The following is a 15,438-nucleotide window of genomic DNA, read 5'->3' on the forward strand; positions in this document are numbered from 1 at the left end:
ATGGCCTTTCTCCGACGCGGCGCGGAGAGCGTTACCGTAGATTCCGCCTTGCGCGTTGAGGTCCGCTCCCTTATCTAAAAGCAGTTTGACAATCTCTTAATGGCCTTGAAACAAGGCGGTATACAGAGCGTTGTAGCTGCAGCTGCCCTTTGGATGCACTAACAAACATGTTTGGTCTCACTTTCTAGAGCTGTCGGGAAAAATATTTGTCCGCCCGAACTCGGCGTTTCTCAGCTGCGTTTCCCCCAATTTCAGGGGCGGACGTCGCGGCGAGATGACAGATACAAATTGAGTCGGTAGTCTCAGATCATTATATCTATATGACCCGTACGCGTCGTCTTCTCCGGAGAGGAACTCACATTTCTCTCGCCAAAGAGCGGGAGGTGAATATCCTTCATCAGCTAGGGTATTTCGACCGACAGCAGCGCTTCTTCTCCTATCTTGATATTAGACGCGATTGGATGAAAGATGTTGTTGCTCATCATTTGAGCTTGGATTCGACCGAGGTGTGCCATATTGCAAAGATCGAAGACTGGTTCCGCGGCAGCTTCAATGTTTGTGTTCCTATTACTATTGTTAACTGGCAACGCCGACAGCAGCCGGGAAAACGTGTCATACTGCGATTCCCTCTTCCATATCGAGTCGGAGACGATTTTAGACCAGGCAATGGGGACGAAAAGATCCAATGTGAAGCCGGCACCTACGCTTGGCTCCAACAAAATTGTCCAGAGATTCCAATTCCTCGACTGTACGGGTTTGCCTTATCATCAGGTGAAACGGTATGAACCCAACCGCATTTTTTCTTCGCAGAAGAACCGGTATCTAACTCCCGGAATATAGTTCACGCAAATTGACCACCTGCCTCTTTTCAGTCGTTGCTCTGAGTACCTACGCCGTTTGCTGCGCTATTGTTTTCGCTTCCCGACACGTTCAAATTATGTCCGTCATCCAAACCAGTCCGAACGGGAAATAGGCCGATTAGGATATGCGGGATATTTATTGATAGAGTTCATTGAGGAAGCACAGGGGACAATGCTGTCGAATACCTGGTCTGAAAAGCAACATGACATCGAGTTGCGCAGCAGTCTCTTTAAAGACTTGTCTCGGATCATGCTCAGTATCAGCAGAGTGCCTCTGCCCCGTATTGGGTCTTTTATCATAGACAGGAAGGGGTTTTTGACCCTGACTAATCGCCCGCTTTCGATGGAGCTTCAGGAATTGGAAAACGAGAACATCCCGACCGACCTACCCCGTGACTTTACGTATTCAACTGTGGAGTCTTACGTGACAGATATCCTGGCGGTTCATGATAGCCGCCTGCGGAATCAACCCAATGCAGTGAATAATGTGCAAGACTGTGGCTATCAGATGTCAGCGCTGGCGTCAATGCGGACAATACTTCCATTGTTTTTCTGTCGAAATCTGCGTCGTGGACCCTTTGTTTTCACGTTAACTGACCTCCATCAAAGCAACATCTTTGTTGATAAAAACTGGCATATCACATGCCTGGTCGACCTTGAATGGGCCTGCTCACGCCCTGTTGAAATGGTCGAACCTCCTTACTGGTTGACTAATAAAGGTGTGGATGAAATCAATGTCGACGAATATGACAAACTTCGGCAGGAAATGATGACTGTCATGCGTGCTGAAGAGGCAGAAAACTTCAGCGAGACCCTTCTCAAAGACGTAGCGAGAACACCGTTGCGACTATCTGAGATCATGGAACAGGCATGGGCGACTGGAACATTCTGGTATTCCCTGGCCCTCTCCAGCCCGACCGGCTTGTTCAGACTATTCTACGACTATATTCAGCCCCAGTTGTCCAAGCATCGCTCCGATGATCTGGGTGAAATAATGCCCTTTTACTGGGGAAAGGACGTGGGGAAGTTTGTGGCGACAAAGCTTGCTGATAAGAGGAAATATGACCAAGACCTTCAACTAGCCTTTGCAGCGGGCAGTATTGATGGTGAATCGTGCATATAACTTCATTCGATTTAACAGCCAATACATCAACTATTTCGCTTTCGCTCATCCGATTAGTGACTGCATCGTAGATGGCTCCTCCCCCCCCCCCCCCCCCCCCCCCATCTGTGACCCGGTAAGGTTCAGTGTCCAGGCCTGCTTTGCTGTGCACCTTCGTTTCCCTCTTTGAGGTGTTTTTCAAACGCTGCATCTAATGCACTGAAGGCCTTCTCAGCATGATTCTCTTCTCTCTTGCGTCGTGCTGCTCTACCCGAGGAACTAATCTGCTGCAGAGACTTGACATCCACCTTTATGGCCTCTTCGATTTTGGGTTCGTCTGCTTCATGCTTCTCGGGCATTTGGAATTCTAAAGTTATCGAATCGTCAATATTTTATTTAGATCCTCAAGTCCCTCGCTTCAAACTCACCAGAATACTGTCAAGGAAGGTGACTGTGCAGTTGAACTGGTGTTGTGGAGGGAAGCGGCTAGGCTACCGGATTTAAGTTATGTCTTGGATACCTGGTGCTCGACAGTATGCACAGGCATCGCACGGCACTCTGTACGCCGATTAACAAAAGCTAGGCTAGCATGGTACGTTGGAAAGCCATCCTAAACCAACCCCCTCCCCCGGGGGCGCGGCATAGTAATAATGCCTAGAATAATGTAGGAAACGGAGATGTCCAAGGCATCATCGGCTATTGGTATGACTACCTGCACTTGCCTGTCCCAACCGGACAATCATGTCAGCCTTGCCTTCCAACATTGAATGATATCCAATAGTTTGTTATCATGTGCTGCCGAGATTAATTGGCGGGATAGTTTTCTGTCTAATCGTTTGCTGCCGCGGCGATATGGCTCGTCTCGGTGCGTGCATGGATTGGCATTCTCTTGATCATACTATTGGGGTACCACATGCAACGCATGGGCCGTATGTCATGCTAATGCACGAAGTTAGATATTGTCTGGTCTAGATCATCCTCCAAGATTTCGGTCGTCACCCCGCCACTCCCGTCTTAACAACCTGACCCTTCCAAAATTTTAGTCAGCGCATCATCATGTGACTACCACAAACGCTGAGAGCTTTTCTCTTGCCCTAAAACGCCAGCCCTTTCTCTATATTTAACTAATTAACTATATTTTATTCCAGGAACTGTCTTCATTATATATCTGCAGTGAACACATTTGGGAACATGCCATTGGCTGCTTAGAGCTGAGTATCGGGGAAAGGTCTGAGCACTAGTTACTCCGCGAATTTTCTGAGTCATCCCTGCGTCAAAGCGCTGAGCGTTCGCGATCCCTCTGGCCAGGGAATGCGCAGAAGCGCACAGTCTTGGGCTACTGCCTAATATGATTACGAACACTTTCCGTGCTATTACCGATATTGGTAATTTATCAATCTCGAGAAATTTCCTATCTTGTACATTTGTGGTGCGCCCCATGACAGGGGTTTTGTGGTGTGCTCCTTGTCATTGGCCATTACACTCGTCAGTGATGGAGTGAGGTGATTGAAGCGGCCAATGTCAGAATTTCAGAGCGGCACGGGCGTGGATCATTTCTACCCGCCAACGTGGTCATACCACCTCACCAGGTTTTGCCAACATATCACGAGACAATGGTGTGCAAGATGGATCGGTTTCTGAGGAGAATGAATATGCATGCAATTCGCGCATCATCCACAAGGCAATGACTTTTTTACCCTGGCCATGTATCCTCCATTTTCGACACTCATTTCAAGGAGCCTTGGAATAAACACCTATCTGTCACTGAGGATTATAAGTATTTTCACCAAGTGGGAGGGAATAGAAGGCTGGAATAAAAAAACGCACTTGACATTGACCAGGCATAATCTCCTGCATTTCTTTTCAGAAATATTTTTCGTAATACTCCTCTTGGTTCCGCCGTTACCATTACACTTGGTACATATAGATGTGCCAACCATTCCCTTGTCATTGCATTCAGAGCACGGCATGGTTTCTGTTTGGAAGAGTTTGATATTCTTTTGTAGGAAAGAGAGAGACAGGATGGTGTGATGATCGTGGAATGGTGAAGTTTCAAAGAAAGGGAGCGGAAATTTATAGTACCAATTCTGATACCCAACACGGCCGCCCAATCCGTGGCTCCCGATGGCCAGTGCTCCAGTTTGCTCAAGACATCCCCGCCCGAGTGGTTCTGTTCACACGTCCTTTCTTCACACACCTCACAGGATGCAGAATCCCTCTCGATTTGTTGTTTTTGATCCAAGTCAGAGAATTGGGAAGAAAAAAGCGATTAAAAAATCTCAGTGCCAGACATGTTTCAATTCGTTTGAGACACAACAAGAACTCCGCAATCATATTGCAGACTATCAGGCATGTAAAGTTGAGACTCTCTTGAGTATATCTGCTGACTCGCCGGATAGTTGGAATTCCAGCTCCTGAGTGCACGGCTGATTGAAGTTCAAGCACACCTGCCTCGCGAACACCAAACACGAGGAGTTGAAAATCTACAGGCGGCTATTCACAAACCCGATTCGATTTTCAGTGACCAGGATACCGACGACGAAAGGGACGAGAGCTCTAGCCTCTCAAACACCAGGGACCATGATGACGATAGAGATGATGTCAGTTCGAGCAACCAGGACGATGAGGACTTGAATTTCTCCTCAACGAACTGCCCTTACCCAAGATGCAGACACAACGGACGCTTTCTGAAGCGATGGGATCTTGAACGCCATTTTGAGTCACGTACGAGACTTTGATGGAACGACAAATTCCGGTGCTAACTACACTCTTCAGATGTTCAATGCCACGAAATTTGTATCTACTGTCGTCAGTTGTTTCAACAAACACGAAGTTACAGACGCCACAGGTGCCTCATGGAACAAAAAGCCAATGACGAGGCTAGAGACTTTTACAGAAAAGAACGATGTGCCCAACTTAAGCGAATTTCTGCCGAGAAATTGAGTCGGATGCTTGCAAGTGAAAAGCATCACAGCAGGCGTCTCAATAAACGAGGCACTGAATATTGGGATGCTGAAACAAACAGCCCTCGAAAACTACAGAAGGGAAACATTTCGCTTGTGGGAGAAAGCACTTTAGACAACGAGGGAGCCGACGGTACTGAACTCTCTGTTGGTTACAGGATAATATTAATAGCTGACATAGGACATCTCGGCGCGCGGGCTGCAGCGCAAGCACCCTTTATTATGCCACATACCTTAAATCCGCCCTCATATCCGTCAACAGCTTTATCTAATACGACACTCTCATCACATAATCCCTCTGTTGAGCACATGCAACAACCATACAATAGTTTGGGACCTCAGCCATATGCGCCGATATTTGATGAGATCACAATCACGCCGTGCTATGATTTGGTACAAGAGTCATATGCATTTTCGTCAACGGTGCAAAATGCGACTTATCTAACAGAGCCACTTGAGGACCAGTGAGCTTTGACAACATCCGATGACGAACGAGCTAATCAGGCGGTGAGCTGAAACCAAGAGCCCCAGACTCACGCTTGCCATCAAAGTATGTAACGTTCATGCCATAGTTGGGTCCTTCCATATTCTTGACTACTGCCTGGAGGGGCCGAGGAAGTTTCATGGGAGCCCACCACTTTTCTAAGACGTCCTTCGAGGCGATTCCAAATGTAATAGCATTTCCTTCCGATACTTCAACAAAAAGGCGGGTGTCGCGGATAGAACTGATTGCAAAGTCAGACATATGCCACCAGGATAATAATCATTCCACTTACAAACCCCCATTCTCAAATATAACGTGAACAGGCTCAAGGCCCAGCCTTGTGAGTGCTACGCGAGGCGCTCTCCACAAATTATTTTCTCCCTTCATAGTGGTGATTTGCTTATGGTGTGACCCTTTCCAAAATGTAACCTTCGAGCCCTTCTTCCAAAATTGTATCAATAGCGATTCGGTCTTTGAGGACAAATCGCTCTGTCGAAAAGCATAATCGCAACCGGGCATGGAGCCAAAAGTTCGGTAAAGCCCTAGTCCAAACCACTGGAAACAGGAATCAAGAACCTGTCGCTTCCGCTTTGCAAAGTCAGCTTTCAAATGCAAGAGAATAGCTAGTACAGGAGATACCGGATCATCAAGGACGTTGGTTTTGTAGAACTGCAACCCTGCCTGGGAAGCGAAAGGAATGCAGGCTGCTTCCATCTCTTCGACTCTTTGCCCCGCCTCTGGATCTTTCTCGAATATATATCCATCTCGGGTAAATTCGTCTTGATAAGTTGAGTCCGACGTCTGATCGATTGTAGCCATCGATACGCAATGCGCCCTGTATTTAAATAATAAGTTCTGTTGCGAAAGGGGTTTGGCAGGAGGTGGGGTCTGATGAAATGACGTCCATCCGAAACGGTCACCCACGTGAGAGTCATCACGTGACTAGAACTGAGGTCATTTTCACACTATTCCCCATCTGGAAGTAAGCACAAATCAGTTGGCCTTCCTTATTAAGTAATAGCACACCTGAGTGAGGCATGTATCACGATTCTGTGTTTATACTTACACGGACTTGTGATGCATACTGGATTAAGTGTTGAACTACATCGAACTATCATCTGCAAAAGTGTGGCCATTGCGTTTGACTAACTTTTGTCAATTTAAATTGATCCAATTACTGGCCACTGCGACCTAACCAGCATTCACCGACCCAATATAATGTGTCTGCTGCTCGTTTTGTTCTTGATAATTTCAATTTCATAAAAGAACGTCCAAACTTCTACCAAACTCAGGCACCTCTCGGAGAGCTAAAATTGAACGGTCCGTTCCTCCTCATCCCTCTGTCATATTGAGCATGGATATACCTTCGGCTCTCAAATTACTACGCAATGCGCCAATTGAGGCTCTACAAACTCATAGCACCGAGGCAGATTCGGCTTTTCGTGAAATCGAAGAACGCTTGGGAGGACTTGGTCCCCCACAGTCAGATATGTCATTTGATCTTATAGGAACACGATTAACGTAGTCTACAGAGACGGGAGTTTCTCCCACCAGCCTTTGTCCATTGCAATGAGCCCACATACAATCACAATTGGACTTACGGAAAGCAAATTGGTGATAGACGTCCTTTCCGAGGCGTACGACGAAGCAAAACGATCTGGATATCCCAAAGTTGAGGTGAAGCTCTCCAACGCGAAGGTTAGTTCACGAACTTTCAACATGTTAGTACGGGCTAATATCTAGAAGTTCATCGAATCAGTTCAGCAATTATGGACTTATATTGCTAAAAGATCTACCGATGGAAACCAGGGGATCGAGAATCAACTGCCGGAAAATGATCGCCCTAGAAAATGTCCAAAGATCAAAAGCCCTAATCAGTCAAAACATGTTGTTCTTCCAGGCCTCATGGCCAAAGCGTCGGATTGGACAGATAATCCTCTTTCATTCTTCAAAGAAGACCAAGCTCGGCTCAGCTTGAAGGAGGAGCCTCTTGCTGAAGCATACAAGTATTTGATAAAGCTTGGAAAGCGGGCTGCCCTGGATATAATCCGAGGGAGGCTCTTAAAGGTACTTTTTCATCACCTGAGGGAAAGATTGGGCGTGCAACGACTACGCTCCAATCGTGTTCAGAATATTGCGCAGATTATATCCCGATCCGGCCTTGTCGAAGATTGTGACATTAAAACTATCACGAAATGGCTGGATGAAGGAAATAGGATTGACGGATTATGCCGAGAAATTGGAAGTATCCAAGGCATTAGATACTCCCACCTGAGAAACCTTTTTTACTTGAATAAGGTCGTTGATACGAGGTGAGCTTCCACCGGCCGCTTTATCTAGGAGACAGGTGCTTTCCAGACGCTGACTGTTTTTCATTCAAGAATTACAAGGCTAAATTTGGACGGCGAATCCCGCACTGAGGAGATTCAGGAAATCAAAACTAACTTGATTTACGATCCAAATGAAGCACTGAAGCTTGAAGAATTGGCAAGTTCGCTGATGAACACGCTATGGAAGGCGATTGAAGACTCGATCCCTGAAATTTACTCGCGTGAGTGGTCTTATTTGAGTATTCCGGAAGATTGCTGATTTTGTATCGAACAGCGCAGGAAACGCAGCAGATCCCAATCTTCCAGGTCCATGAAGATTACCCTCTGGTGCATACTACTCAAACCTCAACCTCTTTCAGTAATATATCACAACATATGTTTGAAGACTCTGATACTCAAATCTCTTTAATCCAAGGTTCAGCTCAAACTGCTAGCTGTGGTATTTTCAATGGTGAGGACATTCCCTACGGAACTCCTAACACCGAATTCGGGAATAGACCCATTCCAGGCGGAAACGAGAATGGCAATATAATGGATACTTCAGGTGCCTTTGCAGGGCTCTTGGATCCATTAGGTGTGTCTGATACGGATTGGGAGGGAAGTGTGGTCATAGGCGTTTCCGATGCTGGACTAATACCGCCACTGTCCTACTCTGGCGCCACGTTAAGTGCATCTGCTGCATATTGGAGTGGTAGCACGGTAATGGATGTTTCTCCTCCTTGAAATGGGTATTTTCCAGGTATCAAGGTAGACTTTATCTGCGACGAGAGGCACTTCACGGGTTCTATGTCTTATCTACCGGACGAGTAGCTATTAGCGTGTAAATAATCGGGTCAGCACAATATAATGATATACATTGACGCGAAGAGCGTGATTGAAATAATGTGATTGCGATGGAAAAGGGAGCGGTTATTTGAATACCAAGTAAGCCAAAAAAGAGCACAAGTCTTTTCCGAGAGAAACGGCAAGTTGGTCTGCCAGGTGGTACGCTGGGCGAATTAACTGGAGCAAAAATTCAACATTGGGTGGTAAGAAATATGTTACAGCAATCGAAGGGGCTAAATTCCTCAGGAACTTTGAGACCGCCAAGTCACGTGCATTGTCCAGTGCTCCAGGATCGCCGTGAGCCTTGTGCCAATGGAATCATATTCGCTCACTGGGAAGAGGGGTAAGCAGGAGTCAGCATGGAAAGCAGTCCTTTTAGGGGGAATCAGCATCATCTTCGTGTTGATGACATGGATTTTTCCTCAATTATTCTATGAGCGAGCCTCCGAAGGTGATCAATTTCGTAGATTATTCTCGAGTATCCTATTCAATATTATTCAATATAGCATCACTTTACGTTTTATTCAAGATGCTAATGTGGAAGAGAATGAAAGCGACTTTGGCGATAGTGATTCGATTCGTCCAAGCCAACGCTCCACTTAAAAGTTACTTAACGTAATTCCCGCATGACCGGGTCACCCGGTTGAGCGGGTCACCCCATCGAAAATCGCGTCTTCCTACCTACATACTAACTTCAACCACCTACCATGCCACCAATTCGCACTGAATCCTCGCAGAAATTGGCCAATCAAGAGGGCAAGATCCTATTAGCCCTTGATGATGTTCAAAATGGCCGAATCAAATCTCTACGCGCAGCAGCAACGCTATACGAAATACCCTTCTCTACACTACAAGCACGCGCCCACGGCCGAATTGCACGCGTTGATAAGCGCCCAAGTCGCTTTAAATTGACCGAATTGGAAGAGGATTCGCTTGTTGATTGGATTATCTCTATGGATACGCGTGGAGCGGCGCCTAGGCCAGCTACTGTAGCTGAAATGGCTAATATCCTACTCGCTGCGCGCGGTAGCTACCCTCCGCCTACAGTTGGCAAGAATTGGCCATCAACCTTTATAAATCGACGCGAAGAGATTCGATCACGCTTCTCTAGGCGATACGACTACCAGCGCGCACTAAATGAAGACCCAAAATCGCTACGAGAGTGGTTTATTACCGTACAACGCGTTATCGATGAGAACGGTATACAACCGGAGGATATCTACAACTTTGACGAGACCGGATTTGCAATGGGTCTTATATCTACGCAGAAGGTAGTTACGCGAGCTGAATACTACGGTCGGCGATCGATACTACAGCCAGGAAATCGCGAATGGGTTACTGCTATCGAAGCAATTTGCGCAGATGGCTATTCGCTACCGCCATGCGTGATCTTTAAGGCTAAAGTTGCTATTGCGGGTTGGTTTGATAACCTACCAAAAGATTGGCGATTTGAGGTCTCGAATAACGGCTGGACTACCGATGAAATTGGCCTACGCTGGCTAGAAAAGCTATTTATCCCATCAACGAATTCGCGTGTACGTGGTCGATTTCGGCTACTAATTCTTGATGGCTATGGTAGCTACCTTACGCCCCAATTCGACCGATTATACGCAGAAAACGATATTATACCTCTTTGTATGCCTGCGCATTCGTCACATCTACTACAACCGCTAGATCTTGGCTGTTTTGCAGTACTAAAGCGCGCGTATAGTCGCTTCGTAAGCGATCTTGCGCGTAGAGGATATAATTATATCGATAAATTCGATTTCCTAGAAGACTACCAACGCGCGCGGCAGGAAGCCTACCAATCAAGCACTGTTCAAAATAGCTTCGCAGCTAGTGGCCTAGTGCCAATTGATGCAGAAAGAGTGCTCTCGAAGCTTAATATCTCTCTACGAACTCCGTCACCACCAAACAGCCGGCCAAGCAGCAGTTCTAGCTAATTCACACCAAAAACGCCTAGAACGGTAGCTTAGCTACAGAAGCAAGCTAGTATGATGAAGGATCTACTAGATCGGCGGTCAAAAAGCCCTCCAAGCCCGTTCAAATTAGTGGTAGATCAGATTCTCAAGGGCCACTACCTTTCGCTACACACCCTCGTATTAGTTATGCAGGATAACGCGAATCTACGCGCAGCGAATGAGAAGACCGTCAAGAAGCGCAATCGGTCGCATAAGCAGATACCCTGCGAAGAGGGTTTGACTATTGAGGAGGGCCTACAGCTAGTTGCGCAGCTAGATTTGCTAGCAGAAGCGCCGGTGGTAGAATCGCATACGCAGGGCGAATTGCCTATTCAGGCAGATAGGCCGGCTACTAGGGCTCCGCCTAGGTGTAGTGGGTGTAGGGAGATTGGCCACAGGATCAATTCATGTAAAAATCGCTATATTTAGTTGAATTAATAGGCGTTGGTTGAGATAATCGATTTTGAAATTTTCTAATGGGCGTAGGTGACCCGCTCAACCGGGTGACCCGGTCATGCGGGAATTACGTTAGTCAAACCCTCTTGCTTACTAACCGCAGGAACTAATATTTTCCGTGCCTACTGTTAGCTGAATGGAATAAATACCGTACGACTTCGCTCCTGGAAGCGACTTACGCAGTGTCGGTTCACGGTACCGGAAACCTGTTACTTTGCTCCCCGGCCATTCTATAGGGCTAGAATGACATTGCGTATTGTGCGCTCCAACATATTCTGTTTTGTCAATCAACAACATGGCATGCTCGATATCGCCCGTCCAAGTCGAGGACGTGGATTTGCTCGTGCGAAAAGTCGAATTTCCTGCACATCAAGATAACCTACTCTATCTCTTGATGTTCCCGCGCCCAGATGAGCGACAGTGGGAGCAGAAAGAGGACGAAATCAGATGGACGATTGATGGGCTTCTTGAGACAGTTTATCAAGACGACGAATCTCTATACAAGGCATGTGGAGAAGATGGATCACCTCTCGGGCTGATAGGCTGGACTATTAGTCCAAGAGCATCTGTGAAGGGAGTGAAGGGAGGGGATTGCGTGTATAGTGGTCCAGTCGCTAAATCTAGAGGGAGGCAAGGGGCAAAGTTGAAGAACCGGAACAGCTTTAGCCCTGCCTCTTTGGATGTAACTTCGTGGCTTGGTATCTCCAAAAGGCTCAGAGAAGAGAGACAGAGAGTTCTTCAGAGCTATCAAGATATTGGAATATGCCGTAAGTCATCAGTCAACTTAGGATTTTTTTGGCCTTGCTCACCTGTCTCCATTAGGAATTACTTTTATGGCTGTGGATCCAAACCATCAACGTCAAGGTGTTGGGTCTATGCTCATGAAGTTTTTCTGTGATTATGTCGATGAAAATACACTAGACGCCTTTGTTTTGTCCTCGCCTGCTGGTATTCCACTATACTCTAAATACGGATTCAGAGCAGTTGGTGTTGTCGAAACAAAGCATGGAAACTTTACTAGCATGCTGAGGACTTCAGGCCTTAGTCTTAGGAAAAACATCTAATTGGCTCTGTGAAAATGAAAATGAAAGCAAAGTATTTGTTGGAATTCCCAGATCCTTGACAGCCTCATTGACGTAGCAATTATCGACAAAACAGTTGCATCTAAAAGGATGAATAATCAAGATGGGCCATCATGATTTAACAACGAGAAGCTCGTGGTTGCCTATAGATAGCTTCAGGAACATCCATGGTTATCGATATGATTTCCCTCCGAGTCTTTAAAGCAGTACTCTCTGCAATGGCACCGATCGTCATCGTCAGTGCTAAAAACCCAGAACGCCTCGATGAGCTCCGAGTCATTGACCGATCCACGTTGTATCATGATGTTGGTTTTGCCCTCGGTGACCTCCACAGATAACTCCGGGTCATGTCTGTCTAGAGAACGCACGCCAAGTACGTTCTCTAAACCGTATTGGTGGAGAAGGACCGAAACCGCGGCAAGGAAATCAAAATCATGACCAGCGTCTTTATCAGACGAGCACGGCGAAAAATCAAATTCAACTGGAGACAAAACTCCCTTCAAGAACCTGAAAGTCCGCGGAATGACGAAGCCTTCATATTTGGGCACCACGACATCACTGTCGTTGACAGTCCACGGTGAAGAGATGTTTCGGAGGTCCACAAGCCGCTGATTGGTCTCCATCGGAAAATGCTTGTGCAGCAGACTGACTCCATACCGTTCATGCATTCCGGTGTCGAGAAAGAGCTGTCTTATGGGGCCAAGTAACGATTTCCTTGCCTGCTTTTCATTGAATTGGACGGCAGCCTCCCGAAGGGATGGCATCGATTCGTAAGCTTCTGGGATATAGGAGGTCCTGCCATAGAGTCAACAAAAGCTCGAGTTACCGAATGGAAGGAAGAAAGGTTACATTATTGACGGGAGTGAACAATATTGACAGGTTGAGGTGCTGGTTTGGAATGTTTGGACGTGGTGAATGAACTATCGAGGGTATTTGAGCCATATTTATAGATATTCGAAGGTTGAGTGCTTGTGAAGTCCCCTCTATCCGAATCTTGCGCTCACGAGCCAGACAGTGCGCATGCTGGGCAAACTTCTCTAATTTTTCTTGCAAACCAGACCACCCAAGGCCACGGAGAATGAGCGGAGTAGGCTGCTGCCCCTGTTGTTCCCAATGCGAGGCAGTAAGCCAATCTGGCAGGACCGTGCAGCCTCACATAGCTTCCGTCCACACAGCGCTAGTGGCTAGTCTCCTTCTGAGCCTGCAGTTCTTCTGCGAGCCTACATAAATTGAAGAAGCAACAAACTTCTGTCTGTAGCCTTGAAATGGTGTACGTTTTTTAAACATGGGAACGCTAGGGGGGACACTCCACTGCTCTAGCCTAACTACAATGAGGTGTTTGAAAACAAAATCAAATGGCAGAATAAGGCGAAGAATGCAAGAAACGTGGGAATATCATTTTTTTTCTCCATAAGTAAAAAAGGAAACACTTCACTGAACAGAGTCAGTATAGGACATCAGATAACTCGCTTGGTGATAGTATTCTATATGCAAGCGTTCAAAGGAAATTGAGTTTACTAAATGTTGATTCAGTCAGCAAGTTTGTAAAATGTATCAGTGTCATTCTTCTCGGTGGAAACGTCCACACTAGCATCGTGCCAGTGTCGAATTCTCTTTGTTTCGGTGCCACGCAGGAACTTCTCAATGTATCGACAGCTATCGAAGTCGATGAGAATAAGTGTGCTCTCTTCGCGGGGAAAAAAGTTGGCAGGGTTAATGTCGTTACGGGTGAGCCCAAGCAAATGAAGATGTTCGATGGCAGCTAGAAGCCTCTGAATACCGCTTTTCATACTCTAAACCCTGTATATCCTACCTCATGTAGGCCGTGGTTTTTCGTGGGCTTCTTATGCAGACAGTTCTCGAACAATTTCCTATGCAAATCTCTTCCTACTCTAGTAATACACTTGTCAGTGCAAGACTATCGCCGAGAAGGGAATAGTCTCAGCAGGGATCGGACGCGGCGGCGGACTTTACAGGTAAGTTACTTCCACATAACACTTAGTCAGCATTTTGTAGACGGGCAGAATCTCGATTTCGGGCATTCATTGGTCCACACACTATCGCATTTGCCCACCGCATTCGCAGTAGATCTAATTAGACCAGGGGTTCTCCCCTGTTTTGACATAACTATAGATATCGACTCAAATTGATTCAATTCATCTGAGTAATGGGAGATCTTGTATAAATTTTGAATAACACCTGGGCTGTATACAACAGTAAACTGGAAATGTAGATCAAACTGTAAATCTCTAGACTAGATCAGTTAGTTTATTGGCCTGCCGTCGCCCTCCCTGCCAATCTTGCCAATTCTTGGTGGACACACGCATATTTGAAGGTGATAGATCGTCCAATTGCACATGTATACCACAACCCGATACTCTTGCTAGAACTGGGCCGTGCCTCAATGACTGCAATATTACGACCCCATTTTAGTATGCGTAACGCTACTAAATGAGGCCGCAGAAGGGTTTGCCAGTTTGCCTATAACGAGCCTGCACTAAGTCACGGTCTCATCGTTTATAGTCAGATGCATGCTCTTTTTCTATTCTGGGAGATACCTTTTGTTGAAAACTCAAACAAATTTGTCAAGGCGATCACTCTCCATGATTGCAAATAAACCGTTGACGACACTTCGCTTCTTTATTACTTATCAGACCTGCTGAGCTAGATGCTGATTTCCTGGGGTTTTCATGGGCTCTGAATGTTCTGAACCATATCATATTTGAGTACGTTATCTAATTAGCTACTACTTACTGCATTACCTCAACTTACAGGGAATGGTATGCTAAGCTCGCTTCCTTCAGTACCAGTCAGCCTTCTCCCACCCAATCGGCCTGATCTTCTACGAATGGCACCACCATCTTTCCTCCAGAACCATTCTACGCCATGCAACGATACGGCCATCGAGGACGAATATGCTTTACCTGAACTGTTCAGTTTCGAGCGATAACCCGTATTGTCAAACTCGAATAAATCGGCCCTCTCCCACTGGATCAAGTTAGACAGAAAAGGACAAGAAAGCGAAATCCTGTCCCAATGTAAAATTCGCGGTTCTATGCTCCGAAGCGAATTTAAAGGCAAACAGGGCAAGGAGGTACTCAAACAAATGGTCCTGGAGTGTATTCAAGACGCCGGGCCTTGCTTAAGGGACTATTCGCCTTGTGGTACTGGGGTAATGGGTAGCGAAAAAATAGCCCGAGTGAGAATATAGTATAGTATTACGGCGACTTGATTTGCTAGGTCTCTGTAACTGTCCTCTCTACCCCAGGATCCAAGTTGCGGCTGAATGAACAGAGCCTCCTAGAACCTGGTTCACATGAGATTTCATATTTTCGGCGGTGGAAGTTTCTTCATGCATTATTAATATGCTGCCAT

General features: G+C 46.4%; 5 protein-coding genes across 5 annotated transcripts; 2 read left to right on the forward strand and 3 right to left on the reverse strand.

Moving 5' to 3' along the window:
* Window positions 1–320: 320 nt before the first annotated feature.
* On the forward strand, window positions 321–1,983 carry N7458_004317 (uncharacterized protein; the record flags this gene model as incomplete). Its single annotated transcript, XM_056907699.1, has 2 exons — window positions 321–779; window positions 841–1,983. The coding sequence occupies 2 exons, from the start codon at window positions 321–323 to the stop codon at window positions 1,981–1,983; spliced, it is 1,602 nt and encodes a 533-aa protein (XP_056768426.1).
* Window positions 1,984–2,105: 122 nt separating this feature from the next.
* N7458_004318 (uncharacterized protein) lies at window positions 2,106–2,321 on the reverse strand (the record flags this gene model as incomplete). Its single annotated transcript, XM_056907700.1, has 1 exon — window positions 2,106–2,321. The coding sequence occupies one exon, from the start codon at window positions 2,319–2,321 to the stop codon at window positions 2,106–2,108; it is 216 nt and encodes a 71-aa protein (XP_056768427.1).
* Window positions 2,322–5,421: 3,100 nt separating this feature from the next.
* N7458_004319 (uncharacterized protein) lies at window positions 5,422–6,228 on the reverse strand (the record flags this gene model as incomplete). Its single annotated transcript, XM_056907701.1, has 2 exons — window positions 5,422–5,650; window positions 5,702–6,228. 2 exons carry the CDS (start codon window positions 6,226–6,228, stop codon window positions 5,422–5,424), a joined length of 756 nt encoding a protein of 251 aa, XP_056768428.1.
* Window positions 6,229–6,763: 535 nt separating this feature from the next.
* On the forward strand, window positions 6,764–8,462 carry N7458_004320 (uncharacterized protein; the record flags this gene model as incomplete). The annotated part of the gene is made up of 6 exons (XM_056907702.1): window positions 6,764–6,891; window positions 6,942–7,107; window positions 7,153–7,476; window positions 7,540–7,721; window positions 7,791–7,960; window positions 8,014–8,462. The coding sequence occupies 6 exons, from the start codon at window positions 6,764–6,766 to the stop codon at window positions 8,460–8,462; spliced, it is 1,419 nt and encodes a 472-aa protein (XP_056768429.1).
* A 3,756-nt stretch (window positions 8,463–12,218) lies between these two features.
* N7458_004321 (uncharacterized protein) lies at window positions 12,219–12,827 on the reverse strand (the record flags this gene model as incomplete). Its single annotated transcript, XM_056907703.1, has 1 exon — window positions 12,219–12,827. The coding sequence occupies one exon, from the start codon at window positions 12,825–12,827 to the stop codon at window positions 12,219–12,221; it is 609 nt and encodes a 202-aa protein (XP_056768430.1).
* Between the last annotated feature and the right edge of the window lie 2,611 nt (window positions 12,828–15,438).

This window comes from Penicillium daleae, assembly GCF_028827525.1.
Source record: "Penicillium daleae strain IBT 16125 chromosome Unknown utg000004l_segment0_segment0, whole genome shotgun sequence".
Lineage (NCBI taxonomy): Eukaryota > Fungi > Ascomycota > Eurotiomycetes > Eurotiales > Aspergillaceae > Penicillium > Penicillium daleae.